This window comes from Erpetoichthys calabaricus, chromosome 9 (genome assembly GCF_900747795.2).
Source record: "Erpetoichthys calabaricus chromosome 9, fErpCal1.3, whole genome shotgun sequence".
NCBI classification, from domain to species: domain Eukaryota; kingdom Metazoa; phylum Chordata; class Cladistia; order Polypteriformes; family Polypteridae; genus Erpetoichthys; species Erpetoichthys calabaricus.
The window spans coordinates 147,867,353-147,885,618 of record NC_041402.2 but is presented as its reverse complement, the minus strand read 5'-3'; the positions used below and the strand labels follow the sequence as shown (position 1 = coordinate 147,885,618).

At 35.3% G+C, this 18,266-nt stretch overlaps 2 protein-coding genes across 2 annotated transcripts in view; one reads left to right on the top strand and one right to left on the bottom strand.

Moving 5' to 3' along the window:
* Nucleotides 1-10,334, top strand: part of LOC114657256 (D(2) dopamine receptor B-like) — a 347,132-nt gene extending 336,798 nt beyond the window's left edge. Inside the window, exons 6-8 of the mRNA XM_051931881.1 lie at nucleotides 6,943-7,029; nucleotides 7,859-8,195; nucleotides 8,692-10,334. Of these exons, the coding sequence (XP_051787841.1) occupies nucleotides 6,943-7,029; nucleotides 7,859-8,195; nucleotides 8,692-8,888 (621 nt within the window). The 3' untranslated portion in view covers nucleotides 8,889-10,334. The remainder of the gene's footprint in view (nucleotides 1-6,942; nucleotides 7,030-7,858; nucleotides 8,196-8,691) is intronic.
* The window catches only part of ankk1 (ankyrin repeat and kinase domain containing 1), a 523,463-nt gene that overhangs the window by 227,741 nt on the left and 277,456 nt on the right, over nucleotides 1-18,266 (bottom strand). The window lies entirely within an intron of this gene.

Sequence of the window (18,266 nt, the reverse complement as noted above, 5' to 3'; positions counted from 1 at the left end):
TTTCAGGAACCAGTGAGTTACTGTATGATGTATGCCCCTGGTCACTTGTGGTCCCGGCCACTTTCATGTATTGCATTCTCAACGCACAACAAAAACTGTAATCTTTATGCAAATATGTGATGTGCAAAGAAGAGTGATGCACTGCAAAGTGAGGAGCTCATGGGAGACACCCACACTTCATTGCTTTAAACCAACTGCAGCTTTATAAAGGAGGTTGTTGCTCTGATGTGGAAGGTGACTATTTAGAGTGATGAGGTGGAAAATGCAGCATGATTGGGAGTTCATGGGCGACCCCCGCACCTTTTTGTTCTAAAATGAGCATGAGTTCACGGGGGGGATTATTGCTTGTCTGGCATACCAGGGAGGTGGCTAGGAAGAGTGATATAGTATGAAGTGCAGTGCTCCATATTCGCTAATAACTCACCTATATCCAACTACTAACAGACTTGTAAAATAGCAACAGTGACTGTGGTCAACCAAATAGCGCAATTTATCACGTGAGCCTCACTCACGATAGTTGCTTGATGAACGAAAAGTACATACCCTGGAATAGGAGCTTATAAAAAGTACCAGGAACTACAAGTGGAACGAGTTCCTGAAAAGGGAATTCTGTAAAAGTTCCTGTGGTGTGAAACCGCCTATAGAACTCTGATATTAGAGTTCTTCAGTTAGAGAAGCCCCTTCTTTGTCATTAATTCACATAGCTCATGTAATCAAACTGTATCTTGTAAACTTTACTTATTATAAATTTCACATATTCTACCTTGTCTTCTTATGTACAGAATGCATGACAAAAATCAACTCAGAACTTTATTTTTGGAAAGAACGTTTGCATTCAGCTGCTCCACCAAACAAAACTAGCTGAACAACACCTTCACCTCAGTTTAGAGCAATAGGTTTGGTTGTAACGCATTTTTATTAGGAACAAAAAAAAAAAGTCTGATTAACAAATTTGACTTGAAACACCATGGTTAGCATTTTTAAAATTATTTCTGCCACCCCCTTACAAATAATGCCAAAGGTTATATAAACAACTTTGATCAAGTCATTCTTTCCACCTGTACTGTAGGTGTTCTTCAGAGCAATGCCATAGGGGAGCCAAAAGACCCATCCATATGAACGCTCCAGATAGAACTTTTATTTATTTAGATCTGTAACAAGCTCTGCACAATAAATAACCATTAATAAATAGATAGTAACAGATCTGTGAAATACCAATGGGTCCTGATTTTCAAAGTACCCTTGCTGCATCCTTAAAGTAACACAGGATAATTTCAGGTTTTCCTAATTTGCTACAGCCTCCTGCTAGGTAGCCTACCATACATAAGAGATTTCAGGGATTTTTCTTCATTAGAAGAAGTTTTTCAAAGCGCAAAGAACCAACTTCACATGCAAAGAACCCTTCCCGAATGAAATGTTTTTTTTTTCAAGCAATGGGTCTATGAAGAACCACACAATCCAGTAAAGAACTATAAAGTGGTTCATTGTTTTAACATAATTGATGCTAGGGGTTGGAATGTTTTGTATAATCAAATGAATTTATTGGAACAGGTAGGCCCATGCCCTGGTGAAGCTCCTTTATACAGAGAAGGGAATGCCCTCCCATATCTAAACCAGCTACATCTACCAACAGGAAGATTCCAACTCAACAAAAACCCAAAGGTTCCAGCAGCAGCTGGAAAATTTTGCAGGTGCCAGAAATGCATGAAACAAATGATTGCAAGACTCCCTAAGCATGTATGAAATAACAAGTACTATACACAGGGTCTATAAACAGTATTCACCCCCTTGATAGTTTTGAAATTCTATAATTATACAACGTTAAATCACATTGGATTTCATCTGGCTTTTTTACATTGATCAACAGAAAAGACTCTTTAATGACAGAATGAAAATAGATCTCTCCAAAGTGGTCAAAATTAATTAGAAAAATACAGTATAAGACAAAATAATTGACTGCGTAAGTATTCACATTAGTATTTAATAGATCTACCTTTGACAACAATGACAGAATTTAGTCAGGTCTCTCTCTCTCTCTCTCTCTATCTGCTTTTCATGCTGCCATTTTCAATTTTTCTTCCTTGCCAAATTCCTCAAGCTCTGTCAGGTTGCATGGGGATTTTGAACGAACAGCCTTTTTCAAGTCCAGCCACAAATCTGGACTCTGACTCTGCTACTCCAGTGCATTAACATTGTTATTTTTAAGTCTTTCCTGTGCAGCTTTGGCTTTATGCTTGGTGAATGTTTGCCATGCCAGAAAACAAGTCTTCTCCCATGGCACATTGTGAACATCTCTCTGCCATCTTGAATTCAACTTAATAATTTCATATGAAAAGGTTATCAAGTGACCAACATCATTATAATTTCAAAAGAAATTCAATAGTGATTTCCTTTTTTAATAGTTTTATTGGTAAATAAGTATGACCCTTTACAGTGCAGACATTAAGCAACCATGCTGAGTGATATAGGCAGAAACTGAAACTATTCACATTGTATGCTTAATGTGATGTTCGTATTGAGCAAGACACAGTTACACATGTTTTTCTCAGTCAGTCAGTTTAAACATATGGAAGAACGTCTGGTTAGACGTTAGCACTATTGTGAATTGGGATACATTGTTAGCATTTTTTTTCTGTTTCCCTGTTATTGATAATTTTACATATGTGTTTTGTACTATTAATTTAGTTAAATATGAAAATACATTTTTTCTTTTTAATTCTAAGTGTGTCTCCTCACCATTTTATACTTTCAGCATTTTGTTACCGGGTTGCAAGGACGTGTGATATTATTGCTAGGGGCTACATTTCAAGAGACAATATATCCACGTCATGATGCTTGACATTAGAACCCAATACATCAGTACAGCTTCAAGGATTGCGATTTAAAACCTCAAATGATCTCAATTTTGAGCTCTTCGTGGTGAAAGCATTCTGGTTAATGTCTCATAGTATTTCTTTCTATTACAGTTTTAGCATCTTGGTTGTGGGTTGTGGTTGGCAGCTTGGTTGTATTCTTTAATTTCTTGCTTTGCTCATGGTTTTGCTGTCTGGTTTTTTCAACATCATTTCAGAGTTTTAAGCAGTGGCTCTCATGTCAGCTTCTTCAATACATGTGCAGTTCTTGATCCAGTTTAACCCCATCCTGGAGTTGTTCAGTAAGTCTTTCACCAGCAGGTAATTCACAGAGGTCGACTGGAGCTAAAAAAAAAAAAGATGAGCCACATCTCCAACCATGTGCTCCAACCATGCCACATTGGATACTTGTGATTGATAGTTAAGTGCAACTTAATAAAATGAGCTCCTTCCCAGTCCATCTTTGTGGTGATCTCATCAGACCTGCCTGTACTGCAAAGAATTTTGGTGTCATTTTTGATTCCTCCCTTTCTTATTCCACCCACATAAACCAACATTAAGAAACTTTCTGACTTTCACCTCCGTAACATATCCCGTGTTCGCTCCTTCCTCTCCTTTTCTAATGCTGAGAAACTTGTCCATGCTTTTATCACATCCCGCATCGATTATTGTATCTCAGCTCCAGCTTATTCAAAACTCGGCTGCAAGAGTCCTTACTCGAACCAGTAGCAGCGAGCACATCACACCCATCCTGCTCCGCCTTCACTGGCTCCCTGTGTCTTACAGAATCGAATATAAAATTCTACTAATGACCTACAAAGCCTTAAATGACCTCGTGCCAAACTACATCAGTGACCTTCTCCATCACTATGTGCCTGTCCGCCCACTAAGGTCCTCTGATTCTGGTAATCTTGTTGTACTCCACACTAATGTACACTCCATGGGTGACAGGGCCTTCAGCTGTATAGGGCCCAGACTCTGGAATGACCTACCGAAATTAATTAGATCAGCTGACTCCATGAATTCTTTTAAAAAACAACTCAAAACTCATCTGTTAGGAAGGCTTTTAGCTCTACTTGACTTTACTACCCTTCTCTCAGTTTACCTTTATGTCAAGATGCTCATGTAACCCATGCGTGTGTACTAGACCATCAATTACATTGTCTGTTAAGCTTTTTTTTCTCTGAATTTACTATCTTAATCTTCTTTATTTATTTATCTGGTTTGTACAATGCTATATAATGTATACCCTGTCGTTCTATCTTAAACTCTGTGAAGTGCCTTGAGCATGGGAAAGGCGCTATATAAATAAAATGTATTATTATTATTATTATTATTGATATAAGAAGCACAAGCCTCAATAATGTGAGCCTTAAATTGAACCTGGCTTTAAAAATGTTTTGCATAGTTCCATACTTTCCCTGTATATACATGTGTACTACTTGGGGTGAGACTATGGTTACCACTGCTGCCTCACAAGTCCAAAGTCTTGGGTTCAAATCCCAGTCCAACCATTATATGTGTGAGGTTTGCCTTTTCTTACTGTTCTTACCAAGGCATTTCTTAGAGTACTCTGATTTTGTGCCCATATCCCAGAGATGTTTTTGTTAGTTTAATTAGTGTGAATCACTATGGTTAAGTGAGTAAATGTGACTTGTGATCGACTGGCACTGAATGCTGCTGGGATGACCTTGGGCCCCTGTAACACTGGACTGGATTACATACATTCAATAATGGATGAATTGATGGATATAATGAACAATATATTAACATATTAACTATAGGGAGGGGTGATCATCCAAGGTCACAAAGTTTACTGGCAGTAGCCGATAGGGAGAAGGTGATGATGTTAAGTACAAAAATGGAGCGAGAAAGAGAAGAGGGCCAATCACTGACCTATGATTCAAACCATTAAATACAGAAAGACAATTCAGAAAGTTAAGACTTGAACCACTCCAGCACCCTCTAAAATAGGAGTGAAGGAGGTTTCCAGTGAAGGAGGATTTGAGTGAATTGATATTTCACTACAAAAATGAATGGATATTCACTGAAAGGAGTGAATCAATGTTTCAAAAGAAGCATAATATGGCCTGTCATGGAAGCTAAACAATTTATGAATACCTCCATTCCATCATGAATGAATGTTGTAACTAGAATATCTAGCTGTCCAAAATAAAAATAAAATACTTGAACTATGATATAATATGGTATACAATACAATGCAATATAACTTATTTCTTATATAGTGCTCTTCACTGAGTGCAGGCACAGAACACTATGAACAATTCTCAGTTAAGATATAAGTATAGATTATACTAATTACTGAATACAGAACTGGTACACATATAAATACAGATTTGTTAAAACACCCAAAGAACAAGGTAAAATTAATACATAAATGGAAACCAACAATATCTATCCATTAAATGATGATCTATGGCCAGATGACAATGGTGGAGATTAAAATTGAAAAAGAGAAAGTCAAAAACAAAGTCACAGTACTGAAGATCTCAGCCAACTGGTTGCCTACATTCTCCTGGGTTTTCTACATTGGAGTTTGTCCTGGCCTCCCAGTCTAATGAGAGAATCTTTCCATCCAATGATTACAATACTCCTTTATTTGAGATGACTTTTCCATACACAGGAGGGCAGCCAGGAAATACAGCAGTGGCACCTAAGTAACACATCAAGATATCGAGAAGAGAAACAGAACAGAGTATGGTTAGTAACGGTTTAAAACTATCGTGATACTTACATTTCTTTTTCTAATTTCTGGATTTAAAAGCTGAAACTGAAGGGGCATCTCTTATATCGGCAGGCAAATCATTCAACAGCTTCTGGGCCCTGTAACTAAAGGCTCAAACTCCAACTGTTATTTTATTGATCCTTGCAATCATAAGAAGGCCGGCATCTTTAGATCTCAATGTGCACGCTAGTTTGTACAGTAAGTGATGATAAGTTCAGATAAGTATAGTGATTCCAACTGAGTTAAAGAGTGACAGAATGTTGTTGTGGTCAGCATTATTCTTTCCAATAACTAACATTTCTGTTTTTTTCTGTATTCAGACACAAATAGTTCTCATCTATCCACTCCTTTAACTCACTGACACAATTAATTAAGGACAGCTTTGGATAAATGTCATTTAGTCTGACGGAAACTTATAATTAGGTGTCATCTGAATATGAGTGAAAATTGATGTTACGTTTTCTAATGATAGTACCCAAAGGAAGAATGTAAAGTGAGCACAGTAAAGGTCCCAGTACTGAGCCCTGTGGAACACCATATTTAACTTCTGAGCATAATGATGGTGTGCTGTCAGCACATTTCTGTACGTATTGGTAATGATTTGATAAATAAGAACTAAAACAGGCAAGCACAGTGCCTGTGAGCTGAATATAATTTTTCAGCCTTTGTAATAAAATAGAATGGTCCATAGTGTCAAGTGCTGTGCTTAAATCTAACAACATAATTGATGTGGAATTTCCTTTATTACAGGATATCAGAATGTTGTTTAAAACACAGTTAGTGTTGGTTCTGTACTATGACCAATGTGGAAGCCAGACTGGTATTTCTCAGGTAAATTGTGATGAGACTGAAGCTGCATGGTGTTATGTGAGGCTTATTCACATAGTTATGTAAATTCACAAGTTTCATTTAATTTTTCCAGAGAAGATCTGTAATGCAAAGAGATTATTTCTATATCCATGTTAAGGATATTTTAACACCCTAAGAGTTCATTTAACATTGGCCATTTGATGTGCATTAGAGCCTATTGTATATACAGTAATTACCTTCACCAAGCAAACATACCTGAGCATTGACTTTACTTGTCCATTTTCCAGTTTTATTCATATGCAGGATTATAAGACTTAAAGTTTTAGTGTGGCATTGCCATATTTGTTATTTTTTGTTATTTGTTATGACTAATTTAATTAATTATGTCTTTATTTTATTATATGTTATTTTTACAAGTCAACATATTCTGTGGTTTTTGCAAACTAGAATTTATGCATACATTTCAAGGGAAAGATTACTTAAACAGGGTAAATAATATATTATAACTGTCCATTGCTTTTTCCTTCATTGCAGGATAAATGCACACATCCAGAGGATGTTAAACTTTGCACAGTTATTGTTAAGTCAAATGGGAGTTTCCCAGTAAGCAAAAAGAAAGTGGTAAGTTTAAATTTATATTTGAATTTTAAGCTGCACTCTCAGATATTTTAATGGCATACATAAGAAATGTTTTAACCACTAAGTCAAAACAGAAGATAATAACTTCAAGTATTAAAAAAAATGTAAAATTCTCATTAATGAAAAAAAATATTCATACAGCACACAGAAAAGTAATTGTGAGCAAAAATACAGGAAGAATGCGCAGACTTCAGTGTCAATTATGTTAAAATCAGTTAGTGTCTTTCAGCATCTTTCATTTTGATTAAATTAATTCTAGCACAAAAGCAGATGCTTATTTCAGCTGTGCTTCAGCACAAAGGGTGATCCAGGGCTAAAATGTATGATGAGAGAGCCTTTAAATGAAGATGCTGAAAGATTTTCATGAATATTAGATACAGCTGAGCCTTCTCTTTTGGCAGTCTTTACTTGTAGGATTCAATACCTTAAAATTTAGAGAACATATGCTGGATATTTAATTTAAAGACAATGTTTAATTGCATTAAAATAGAATGATCTCCATAGAGACGTAAGATGCTGTGCTAGCTACAGTATCTTATAATGAAATGTATAAAGTGAAAGGTTCATTTTAATGCAAATCATAAAACTTTAATTTTCGGTATCTTTTAAAGTGGTATATATTTCTATCCTCTACTCTCACAGACTCATTTGTTCTATTCTTTTGCAATGTTATCAGTTTATATTTTAATGAAAATTATTGTTACTATTAAAATATCTTTATTAATGACATAATAGTTTGATTAGATATTCTGGAGCACATTTTCAGCTCACCTATCATTACTGCTTTGTTTAAAATCATATTGTTATTCAGGAAGCTGCACACCACCCTGAAGATTTGGAAATGGATATGATTTCCAGTAGTAGCCCTCCTGAAAAGATAAAGCACAAGCAAGTAACTCTGAATCACCAGTTAGCCATGCCAGCAACCTCCAATCAATGCGTAGGATCTACTTTGCCTTCTCCTTCTGACAGTCCTGTTAAAGCAGAGAAGAATGGCCATACAAAAGAAATCCCCAAAATTGCCAAAGCTTTTGAGATCCAGTCAATGCCGAATGGAAAAACAAGAACATCTATTAAGACATTAAGTAAAAGAAAGCTTTCACAGCAGAAGGAGAAGAAGGCCACACAAATGTTAGCCATTGTACTTGGTAAGAATGTTTATTTGATGTTATGTATCTTATACACAATATGCAGTCTATACTGATTTTAACGTCATGTACTCTGGAAGAACATCCAAAATGCTAACCTGAAACATAATCATAAGATTAGGTAATGGCTTCTCAATTCTACTGTATAACACAGTGATAGATGCAAAGGTAAGAGTTGAAAACTAAAACGCTCTGGTGTAATTTCAAAGATATTCTGTAATGTAAATTTAAATCTTCATTTCTCATCTTCAGTTAACTAAAAAGATATTTATTAATTGTGCTTTTCACAGTACACATAGAATGTAATCAAATTGTATATGCTGATCCCTTTTATGTTGGATAAGCATCACACATTGGTAAAACATTAATATGACAAGAATTGTAGATGATTAAAGAATATTCAGAATAGACAATGGGACATTCTTACTTATACTACCTTTATTAACTATATTTATTAATATAACTAACCTTTATTAACTGTTTTTACCTGTTTTAGGTGTTTTTATCATATGCTGGCTGCCATTTTTCATCACTCACATTCTTAACACGCACTGTACAAAATGCAAAGTTCCACCAGAAATGTACAACGCATTCACATGGCTTGGTTATGTCAACAGTGCTGTGAACCCGATTATTTACACCACCTTCAACGTAGAATTCCGGAAGGCTTTCATGAAAATACTTCACTGCTAAAAAAGCTGATGGACAAAAAAATAACTATGCTGTAAATATTACCAAGCAAAAGCTGGAAAAATCCCAAGTCACTGGACATCTATTAGCACAGCTTTGTATGAAAAAGGCAGATTGATTGTACATTTTGAAAATATTTTTCTAAGAGGAGAGATGCCAGATCCATACTTCTCCATGGGAAGGAGTATTGCAATGTAAAACAATCATTGTTTCTTACAGTGAAGAATACTGAGCTGATTCCAAGGAATTTTATGGATTTATGTTCCTTTTTTGATGGGATTTTTGTTTCCTTGCTTATTTATTTGCCAAACTTGAAGCCACAGTGCATTGTGACAGATTTCAAGACTAAACCATCAAGTCAAAGGTTATTAAAGAATGTCATAGAAAAAAAAAATCAAATCAATTCTTTTTTTATTGCTATTTATTATATGTTTTGCAGAAGACAGCTGAAATGAGCACAAAAAAGAAATCTCTTAAATAAAAACAATTAAGGGCAAGCAACAGTTTTCTGCCATAGTCTGAAAATGTACAATGTTACGAAGCTGCTATTTAAATGTAATCTTTCAGTATTATGTTTTTTAAGGGAAAAAGTGCATTTGTCTCTTAATATGAGAGACACGGACTAACAAACTGTCACATGCCTGGGACTGTATATAAAGAATATTGCCATTTAAAATGAAATTCATTACGCATGACTTTAGCTCTTTCAGGAGTTGTGAAATATCACAATATGGGTGCACTTTATTGCATCTGAACAACAGTATCAGTTTTGCAGAATGAAAGACATTAATTATTTGATTAGTAAATAAATGTTCTGAAAGAGTAGCTAAAAGTGTAAATAAAACATGAAATATAAGCCCATGTCAAAAATGATAAAACATGTTAAATTGTTTGTGAAAAAACAGAATCATTAATGTTATTGATCATAGTGTGTTTCAGAAAACGTAACAGACATAGTTTCATTAAACTGTATGCACGGCATTTAGTCTGTAATAAAACAGAACACCTTTATCAAGCAAAAAAATTTCTAAAATATAACCAAAATCAATTGACTGGCACTCAATTTTTATATTTTCATTTTCATTCACCACTTTTTTGGGAACAGCTATTACAAGGATTTGTTTAATAAAATTCTGAAAATACATCATTGTTTAAATATATTATCACTTAAAAAGTATTAAGTTACAGCTTAACAGCTTTATTGTTCTTATTAATCCATTCTCTTGAGATCCTTTCTCTTATGTGTTCTTTTCTTTATATTTCCAGTAGTAACAATTTAAATGAGTTTGCACTAGTTTACATCAGTGATGACCTCTGAATATGGCACAATCCACACAAGACAAACTGTTTAACATGAATATTTATACTTTGGGCCAAATTTGTGAGATTGATTGAAGGAACATATTTTAGAACTTTCATACTTGTCTTTTATGGACAAAGTCCAATTGAGACTACTGAGAAAAGCTCAAACCACACTATATTATGTGTATTTATTTATTGATTGATTTATTTTTGCATGAACCAATCATTATTAATTTGAACAAGGGCCTTACTGGATATGTTGATTTATTCCTTTTAATATAAAGACTGTTCATTCTGTATTAGTAGACAAAATTAACAATGGTCTCATATTGATCTTTTTTATAGACATGCTCCATAAATCAAGGAAATAGGGGATATTAAATCACAGTTCACTATATCATTGTGACATAAAGGAATTTGTTTTTATCAAAGTTTGTCTTTTATTGGCCTGCAAAAATTTTTAAAAAGGTATTTGAAAAGTATTTCTTCTTACTTGGTATAGAGCCATTTTGTTCAATAAAGAAAAGGCATCTAAAGAAAGTAACTAAAACACCTGAGAAACACACTTGAGGTACTGGGAAGTATTCCAAGTCACTATACGGTACCTCTTAAGGCCTAAAATATAAAGCAACAAAAGAGGAATCAAACATTTCAGTATCAGAGAAACAGAAGTCGAAATATCAAGCAATCCATTTTAACTCTATATAGTGCCTTTCATGGTAACATTAACAAATTGCTTTGTAAAGCTCTTATTGTACAGTTTATAAAAAGGCAGAAACCAAAGTTTTGTCACTTAACTACTGAAAAAATAATCCATAATGTTTATTTTTGCCATGAATATTGTCATGACAATTGATGTAGATGCAGATGTTTTATATCCAATTGCCAGAATGTGATACAATTCAACAGACATGTATTATATGATCTTAAAGACTTTTTTCATAAATAATTACTAATTAAGCATCTCGTTATATTATACAACACTACATATTTGTGTTCCCATCTAAAAACATTGTTCATTTTGTCTTTTGAATCAATATGAGCATTGAGGATAACAAAGTATGCATCTCTGTTAGAGATGAGCATTTTGATAAATTGTGTACTTATCATGGTTAAATTACAATTAATCAAAAAACAGGAAAATAAATCAGTGAATAGCCCTTGCCGCTATCTGCTATTTATCAGGCAAGAGACAACAGACTTACTCTGCTTCTAAAGTGGAAGGTCTCCAGCGAATTATTCCAACCAACTCCCACCACCATAATATTCTGCTGCCTAACTACCACACAGTTTTGACCAATCAGTTTTGCTCTGGAAAAAAATCTCAATGGAAATCTTTGTGCAAAACTGCTAAACACAAAAGGACCTTCCTGATTATGTAGTTTGTTCTGCAAAATTTGTCTGTTAATGTGATCAAAATGATTCAGTTGCACACATGGTCAGACCAGTGCTTTGTCTCTTCTTTTGCTTGATATCCTTTGACTTTTCAGGGAAAAAATAAATAAGGTGGATGTTTGCAGTGTTATATTGTTAAAAATCTCAGCAGGATTCAAATAAATGGAAAAGTGGATTAAGTTTCCAATTTCACATATTGTGGTTTCTGAAATAAGTGACTATGGCACCACAAAACACGGTCAACTGGTTACTGCTTCATTCTAAGCTTTGGAAACCTTTAATCCTCAAATGAGAACTGAGTGTGTGCTGATAATGACTAGACGATACTTCTGTTTGGGGTGAGTTCAGCTGTCAATGCTAGAGGAGTCTGACTCTGTATTAAGAAATCTATGTTTGAGACCTCAGTAGCAGCCAAGAGGAATGTCCAAAGGGTTACTAGTACTGATCATAGTGAACAACCAAGCACCTATTGGTGGATGCCTGCAGTAGAGAAAACTGTGAAGAAAGTTGAAGAAAGTGACATTCAATGCAATATTAGCATGAAGGATTTCACGTTTGACTAAAAGGTTCAATAAAGGAATTAGTCAAGCAGTGGCTGAGGCGAAAGCTAATGTATGATAGGAGTTTAATGAAGTCATGGAGAATGAGTTTTAGACAGTCTTGAATAGGTTCTGGCAAAACACTTGATGACTCAGATGGAGAGCTGTAATCATCAGAGGTAGGGGCATGTTGAATTTAACTGGGCATATTAAAAGAAGCACCTTTTTGAAACTTATAAATCTAGTGATTATATCCTCTACTGTATTGAGAAGGCAGCGACAAAGGATTGGTTGAAGTTGGTTTCATTTCTAAAGCAGAGATCTCTGCAGTGAATCAAAAGCTCCATATTGGCAAAGCCACGTTGGTGAAGGTCCAACCATAATTCTATATCTTCTTTGTTGAGTACAAGGTGAGGATAATATGTGACTGACAGGAACACCAGGGCAAACTCTTGCATTTTTCCAATTTTCCAAAAGTATTTAGCAATATTTTAGAGTAAAAGCATGTGTTTTGGATGTTATGAGAATATGACTGAATAGCTGACATGTGGAATATAAGACAGAAATAATAGTTTTTTGTAGACAATTTTAATATTGTTTGCTGCTGTTTAGCTTTGGTCCTGTTGCCCTCCATTGATGTGAATTATAAACTTTGAGATCTCTGTTCTCCATAAAAACAAGAAATGAAAAACAATGAAGGGTAAGTAATAGTTAAAATAACATCATTTTTGGGTGGAGTGTTTCTTTAATAGTCTTTGGAAATGGAAGAGAGATTTGTGAGTTTCAGAGCACAAGGTGAAGTCCAGTGGGTACAATGATAGTCCATGATTATGAAAGAGAAACTGAATTTCCAGAGAAAACTATTATTCTGATACTCGCTGTTTTGTCATCCTTACATGTGTCATGAACAATGGTTTGAGAGTAGAGCTGCTTCTCATCTGCATTGGCAGAAATCAGTATGGACACTTAAGGCATCTGTTACCTACTGTAGCTCAAGGTGTCATTATTTAGAACACTGGAAGGACATTCTAAGTAAATATTATCTTAAAAGTTTTCTTTGGAATCTAATTAGAGTAGCTGGAATCAATAATTTGGCTAAGGAAAATCAGCTCTACTCTGCTCAAGTTGCCATCTGCAGGATCCACATTAGGACACCTTCTTTGGAAAAAGCATGGATGGGCAAAATAATATTTTTCACGGGAAAAAAATTTAAATTTTTACCATACTATATTCTGTATCCCATATGGTCTGTGGGTTGCAATGGATTGTTGCTATAAAAACTGATTTTTTTCATGTCATGTTTGATGGAAATAATATTACATGCTACAAATCAGTTATATACATAAAGTATACAAGCAATAAAAGAAGAATAAAAATAGAATTAAGGAAAGAGATAAACTTGGAAAGCAACACATGGTATCAAAGAGTGAAAAAAACAAAGAAAACCCTGTAACCTAATTGTCCTGACCGTGCAGAAATTTTGTCCATTAAGTAATCTGTTCACTTGTCTAACTGAAAAATGCCAGTGAAACCAGACAACCACTCACTGCAATGTCTTTCTGTTAGGAAGACAAATAATGTTAGGGACAAGAAAAGACCATTCAGTGCATCAAACATTTTTGGTTAACCAATTTTTTTCAGAATCTATGTTTCAGTTACATAACTCAATAGTTTGTTCTAGATTTATACTACTATATGTTTACTATGTAAAACAAGTACTTTCTTGTTGCTTCCGTTAGTGTACTCCACTTTAATTTACAATCATCTCCTGCAGTATTTACTGCAATTCACAGTCTAACTGAATACCTGAACCATTTTGTAATTCATACCATCAGTATGGTGGACCGAACAGTGCTACAGTGGTTACTGCTATTGCCTCACAGACCTATTTTTCGGTCACTGTGGCTGCATGAGTTATCATCCTGCATCCCAAAATATGTGCATGATGGGTCTGTTGGTTATTATTAACTGAACCAGTGTGAATGTGGGTGAGTGGGATCTGCATTAGACGAAAGGCTGCCTTCTGCTTTGAGCATTGATGAACTTAACTGGACTGAGCAGGTTGGAGACATTTTGACTGTATTGCTGTTGGAATGCTTAGAGTGTGAAGTGAAACACATACCAATAAAACATCTTTATACTCTCCTTCAAACATACTGTACATTGATGCTTTACTGCCACAAGCCAAACAGCCCTTGTTATGACCATTGGCATAATGGTATCAGGGCATTCTGGCTCATCTGAACATAGCATAGAAGACAAACCTCAGGACCAACAAGGAAATAATCAACAACAAAATCAATATTTTGCAATGGACAATTCAGTATATTTGAAAACCAATGATTTGAACTAAACAAGGCAGTCAACAGTAGACTTTAGGATGCAAAGGTCAGGGAAAATTTTTGAAAACAACAATTGACCAAAGTCCTTCCCAATGTGTATTTTGACCATATTAAACGTTACTAGAATCAAAATAGAATTGGCAGCAGCAGGATTGTTTCGATCCGTGTTTTGTTTTGTATTGCTAAATCTTTTGTTACATTTTTCTTTTATACATCTGTCTACCTGATCCATTTTTTTTTTTTTTTTGAGGCTTAACAGTGTTGTAGCTAAACAAACAAATTCGGAATGGTTTTTTTTATCTTTTTCATTTGGATTTACTTTCTTCTGGCCTGAGGTCTCCACACTACTCCTCCTAATCAGCCTACATATATTGTATTTCCTATAGCACAGAGTACCTGTTTCATTAGAACTCACCTGAACACACATACCTACCACAGGATTTCTCAGCGAATTTCAGCGCTATTGTTGACAGAGTAACACATAACCTGGAAAGAATGAAAAATAGGAAGAAGAAACAGACTGAAAAAACTAGAGGGAGTTTGACCCGCTGTACTGATTGTTATAATGGGAAATGTTCAGTTTCTCCAAAATAGTGGATGAACTTCTAGCGTGTGCACTCTTTCAGTCTGATTACAGAGATGTGAGCGTTATGGTATTTACAGAAGCCTGGCTAAATGGAAACAATTCAAATGAACACTTGACAATTGATGGATTTGGTGCACCATTTTGTTTGGATAGAGACATAACCATCACCGGTAACAGCAGAGGTTTCTGCCTTTATATAAATAAGCAAAGGTGTAAAATGGTGATGATTAGAGAAAAAGTGTGTACGAAAGCTGTGGAACGTGTCTCACTTGCTGCAGTCTGTTTATCTACCCAGAGAATTCCCAGATTTTCATCATGATCTTGTACATCACCTGAGGGCAGTGGTGAGTCTGGCCGTTACCACCATCTCCAGAGTGATACAGAAGCTTGATTCGCTGTCTCCTGATGCTTCAAATTTTATTTTGGACGACTTTAACCAGGTGTGCACTGAAAAAAACACTTCCCAATTTTTATCAATATGTCACTTGCCCGACTCATCCCAACCAGGTGCTTGATCAATGCTATGGGAACATCAAAGATGTTTATAAAGTTAGAGCAAAACCACCACTAGATTCATCAGATCATTACTGTATCCAGCTTATTCCAATCTATAAACCCATTTTTAAAAGAGAAAAGCAAGAAAGCAAACAAATTACAGTCTGGGATTCAGTTGATCACCAGTGTGCTAACACTGACGAACTGACAGACACTGTAAGCTGTTATATACAATTCTGCAAGGATGTCATAATATCTATGAAATTGACCAAAATATACCCAAACAACAAGCCATAGATTACCAGAGATTCTAAAGAACTGATAACCTGAAAAATGGGTATTTCAACCTGGAACAATAACCGAACAGAAGGAATTACAGAAGGAGGTGAAACATGAAATAAAACAGACAAAGCTGAAGTACTGTATAAGGACAGGATAGAGAATGAACTGCGGACTGATAACCAACCTGGACTCATTATGGAATGGCAATGAGATGATGGATGAGATTCATACAAAAATCATTAATCGAGTTGACCTGGCAGGAATCAAAACTGACAGTTGGTGCAAAACTTGAATGAGTTCTATTCAAGATTTGAAACACACGATTTTGCTTCAGAAGTAAGTCAGCAAAAGAACATATAAAGGACTGGTGCCAGAAGTCATCCCTTCTTTGACCAGAAAGATGCCAGGAAGGTCGTTAAACAAGCAAATGTGAAAAAGCTCAGGTCTAGACAGAATAAGTGGCTGTCTCCTTCAATACTGTGCAGAGGAGCTCTCTTCAATATTCCACTCCATATCTCAAATATCCTTGGATTCACAGCAAGTGCCCAACCTGTGCAAACAGGCAACTGTTATTCTATTGGCAAAAACTTCATACCCCAAAGCATTAAGTGACTTTAGACCAGTGGCATTAACTTCTTATACCATGAAATCCTTTGAGAAATGACGTAATTAGGGGACAACTACTTAACAAAACAGAGGGTGTTCTGGACCCCCACCAATTTACATACAGAGCAAAGAGGGGTGTGGAGGATGCCAGAATACAGAATTTACTGTATGAGCACTTGGAAGGATCAAAAATCCACACAAAATTGCTGTTTATAGATTTTTTGTCAGCTTTAATGTGATCCAGCACCAGATTTTAGTTGACAAAATGACCGATCAATTCTGCTTGGACCCTAACTTGGTGGGGTAGATTCTGGAGATTTTAACAAACAGAACACAAAGTTTGAGTGTCAATGGCTTTTTCTCTGATAGCCTAAGTACAACTCTTGGTACTCAACAAAGGGTGCTGCCTATCTCCTGTTATGTTTATCATATATACAAATGACTGCAGGACTTCACAAAAGGATAGACATACCCTGAAATTTGCAGACAACTCTGTCATTATGAGTTTTCTAAAAGATAAGGAAGATAGCCATGGACCTATTGTCAATGAGTTTGTACAATGGTATGATCATTCCAATTTACAACAAAATATTTCTAAGGCAAAAGATATGGTAGATTTCAGGTGCTCCCCACCATCCATTGTCCCAACTTAAAGGAGAGAAGGTGCAGATGGTAAAGCAATACAAAAGTCTGGGAACAATCATTGATAACAAACTTTGATCTTAACACAGAACAAATTTGTAAAAAGGGGCAGTCACAACTTTTCTTTTGTAGAAAACTGAATTGTTTTAAAGTTGACAAAACCATAATGACACTTTTATAAGTTCTTTATTGGATCTGTTGTCACATTTGCTTTTTCTTTTGGTTTGACAACCTCAGCAATAAGAATATAAACCATCTTAACAACATTATAAAAAAATTATTAGTAAAATTATTGGTTCACAGCAGACTTCTGTCACTGAAATGTATTTAAACAGGCTAGAAAGAAAGCCAACTCATTTCCGTCAGGCAGTAGCCATCCTCTTTTGTCTAAATTCCAGCTGTTGCCATCAGGCTGAAGATTTAGGTTTCCAAAGGTAAAGAGCAAGGTTTAAGAACTCTTTTATTCCTAGAGTTATAAGCATTTTACACTTTCTTACTACTAGAGATGCTACTAAATGCTCATTTACGCATTATTGTTTTGTGTACTGCTGAAGGTAATTATTATTCTTCGTATTGATCTTGAGTGTGTGTTTACGCAATTACATTGGTTGTCATATGTTGTGTCTTTGTTTATCTATTACATCTCTGTAACAATGTCTTCTGTTTTTCTACTTTCCTTCTGCAAACAAATTTCCGTCTGGGAAAAGTCTACCTAACCTAACCTAATCTCTCTATTATAATAAAAAAATCTTGGGAAGGGAGACGAGACGTGACTTTCTCAGAGAGACACTTTTACGTCCTGTGAGACGAGACTTTAACCACGCCCGGGACCGGAAATTAAAGATATAGAGTAGATGACAAACTAGAACATCGTAAAGAATTCAAAAACATTGGCACGATACACATGTACAGCAGGTTACAGATAATGGAAGTATGAAAATTCAAAAGTTTCAAAAAAATGATAGTAAAGATCACATTAGCGCAACCAAACGGAAATTATTACTCGGTGAAATAATGGAACAGCGGATTCGGATTTAAACTTTAAGTCATGTAGACTTGTAGATTGTTTAATTTGTGTTGCCATCAGGGAAAAGTAGTGTTTCTTCCAAATGAAGAGGCGTATCCACAATAATTTGACTCATGGCCAAAGTTGTAAAATCCTGTGGATGTGTGCCATATTTAACAATTAATT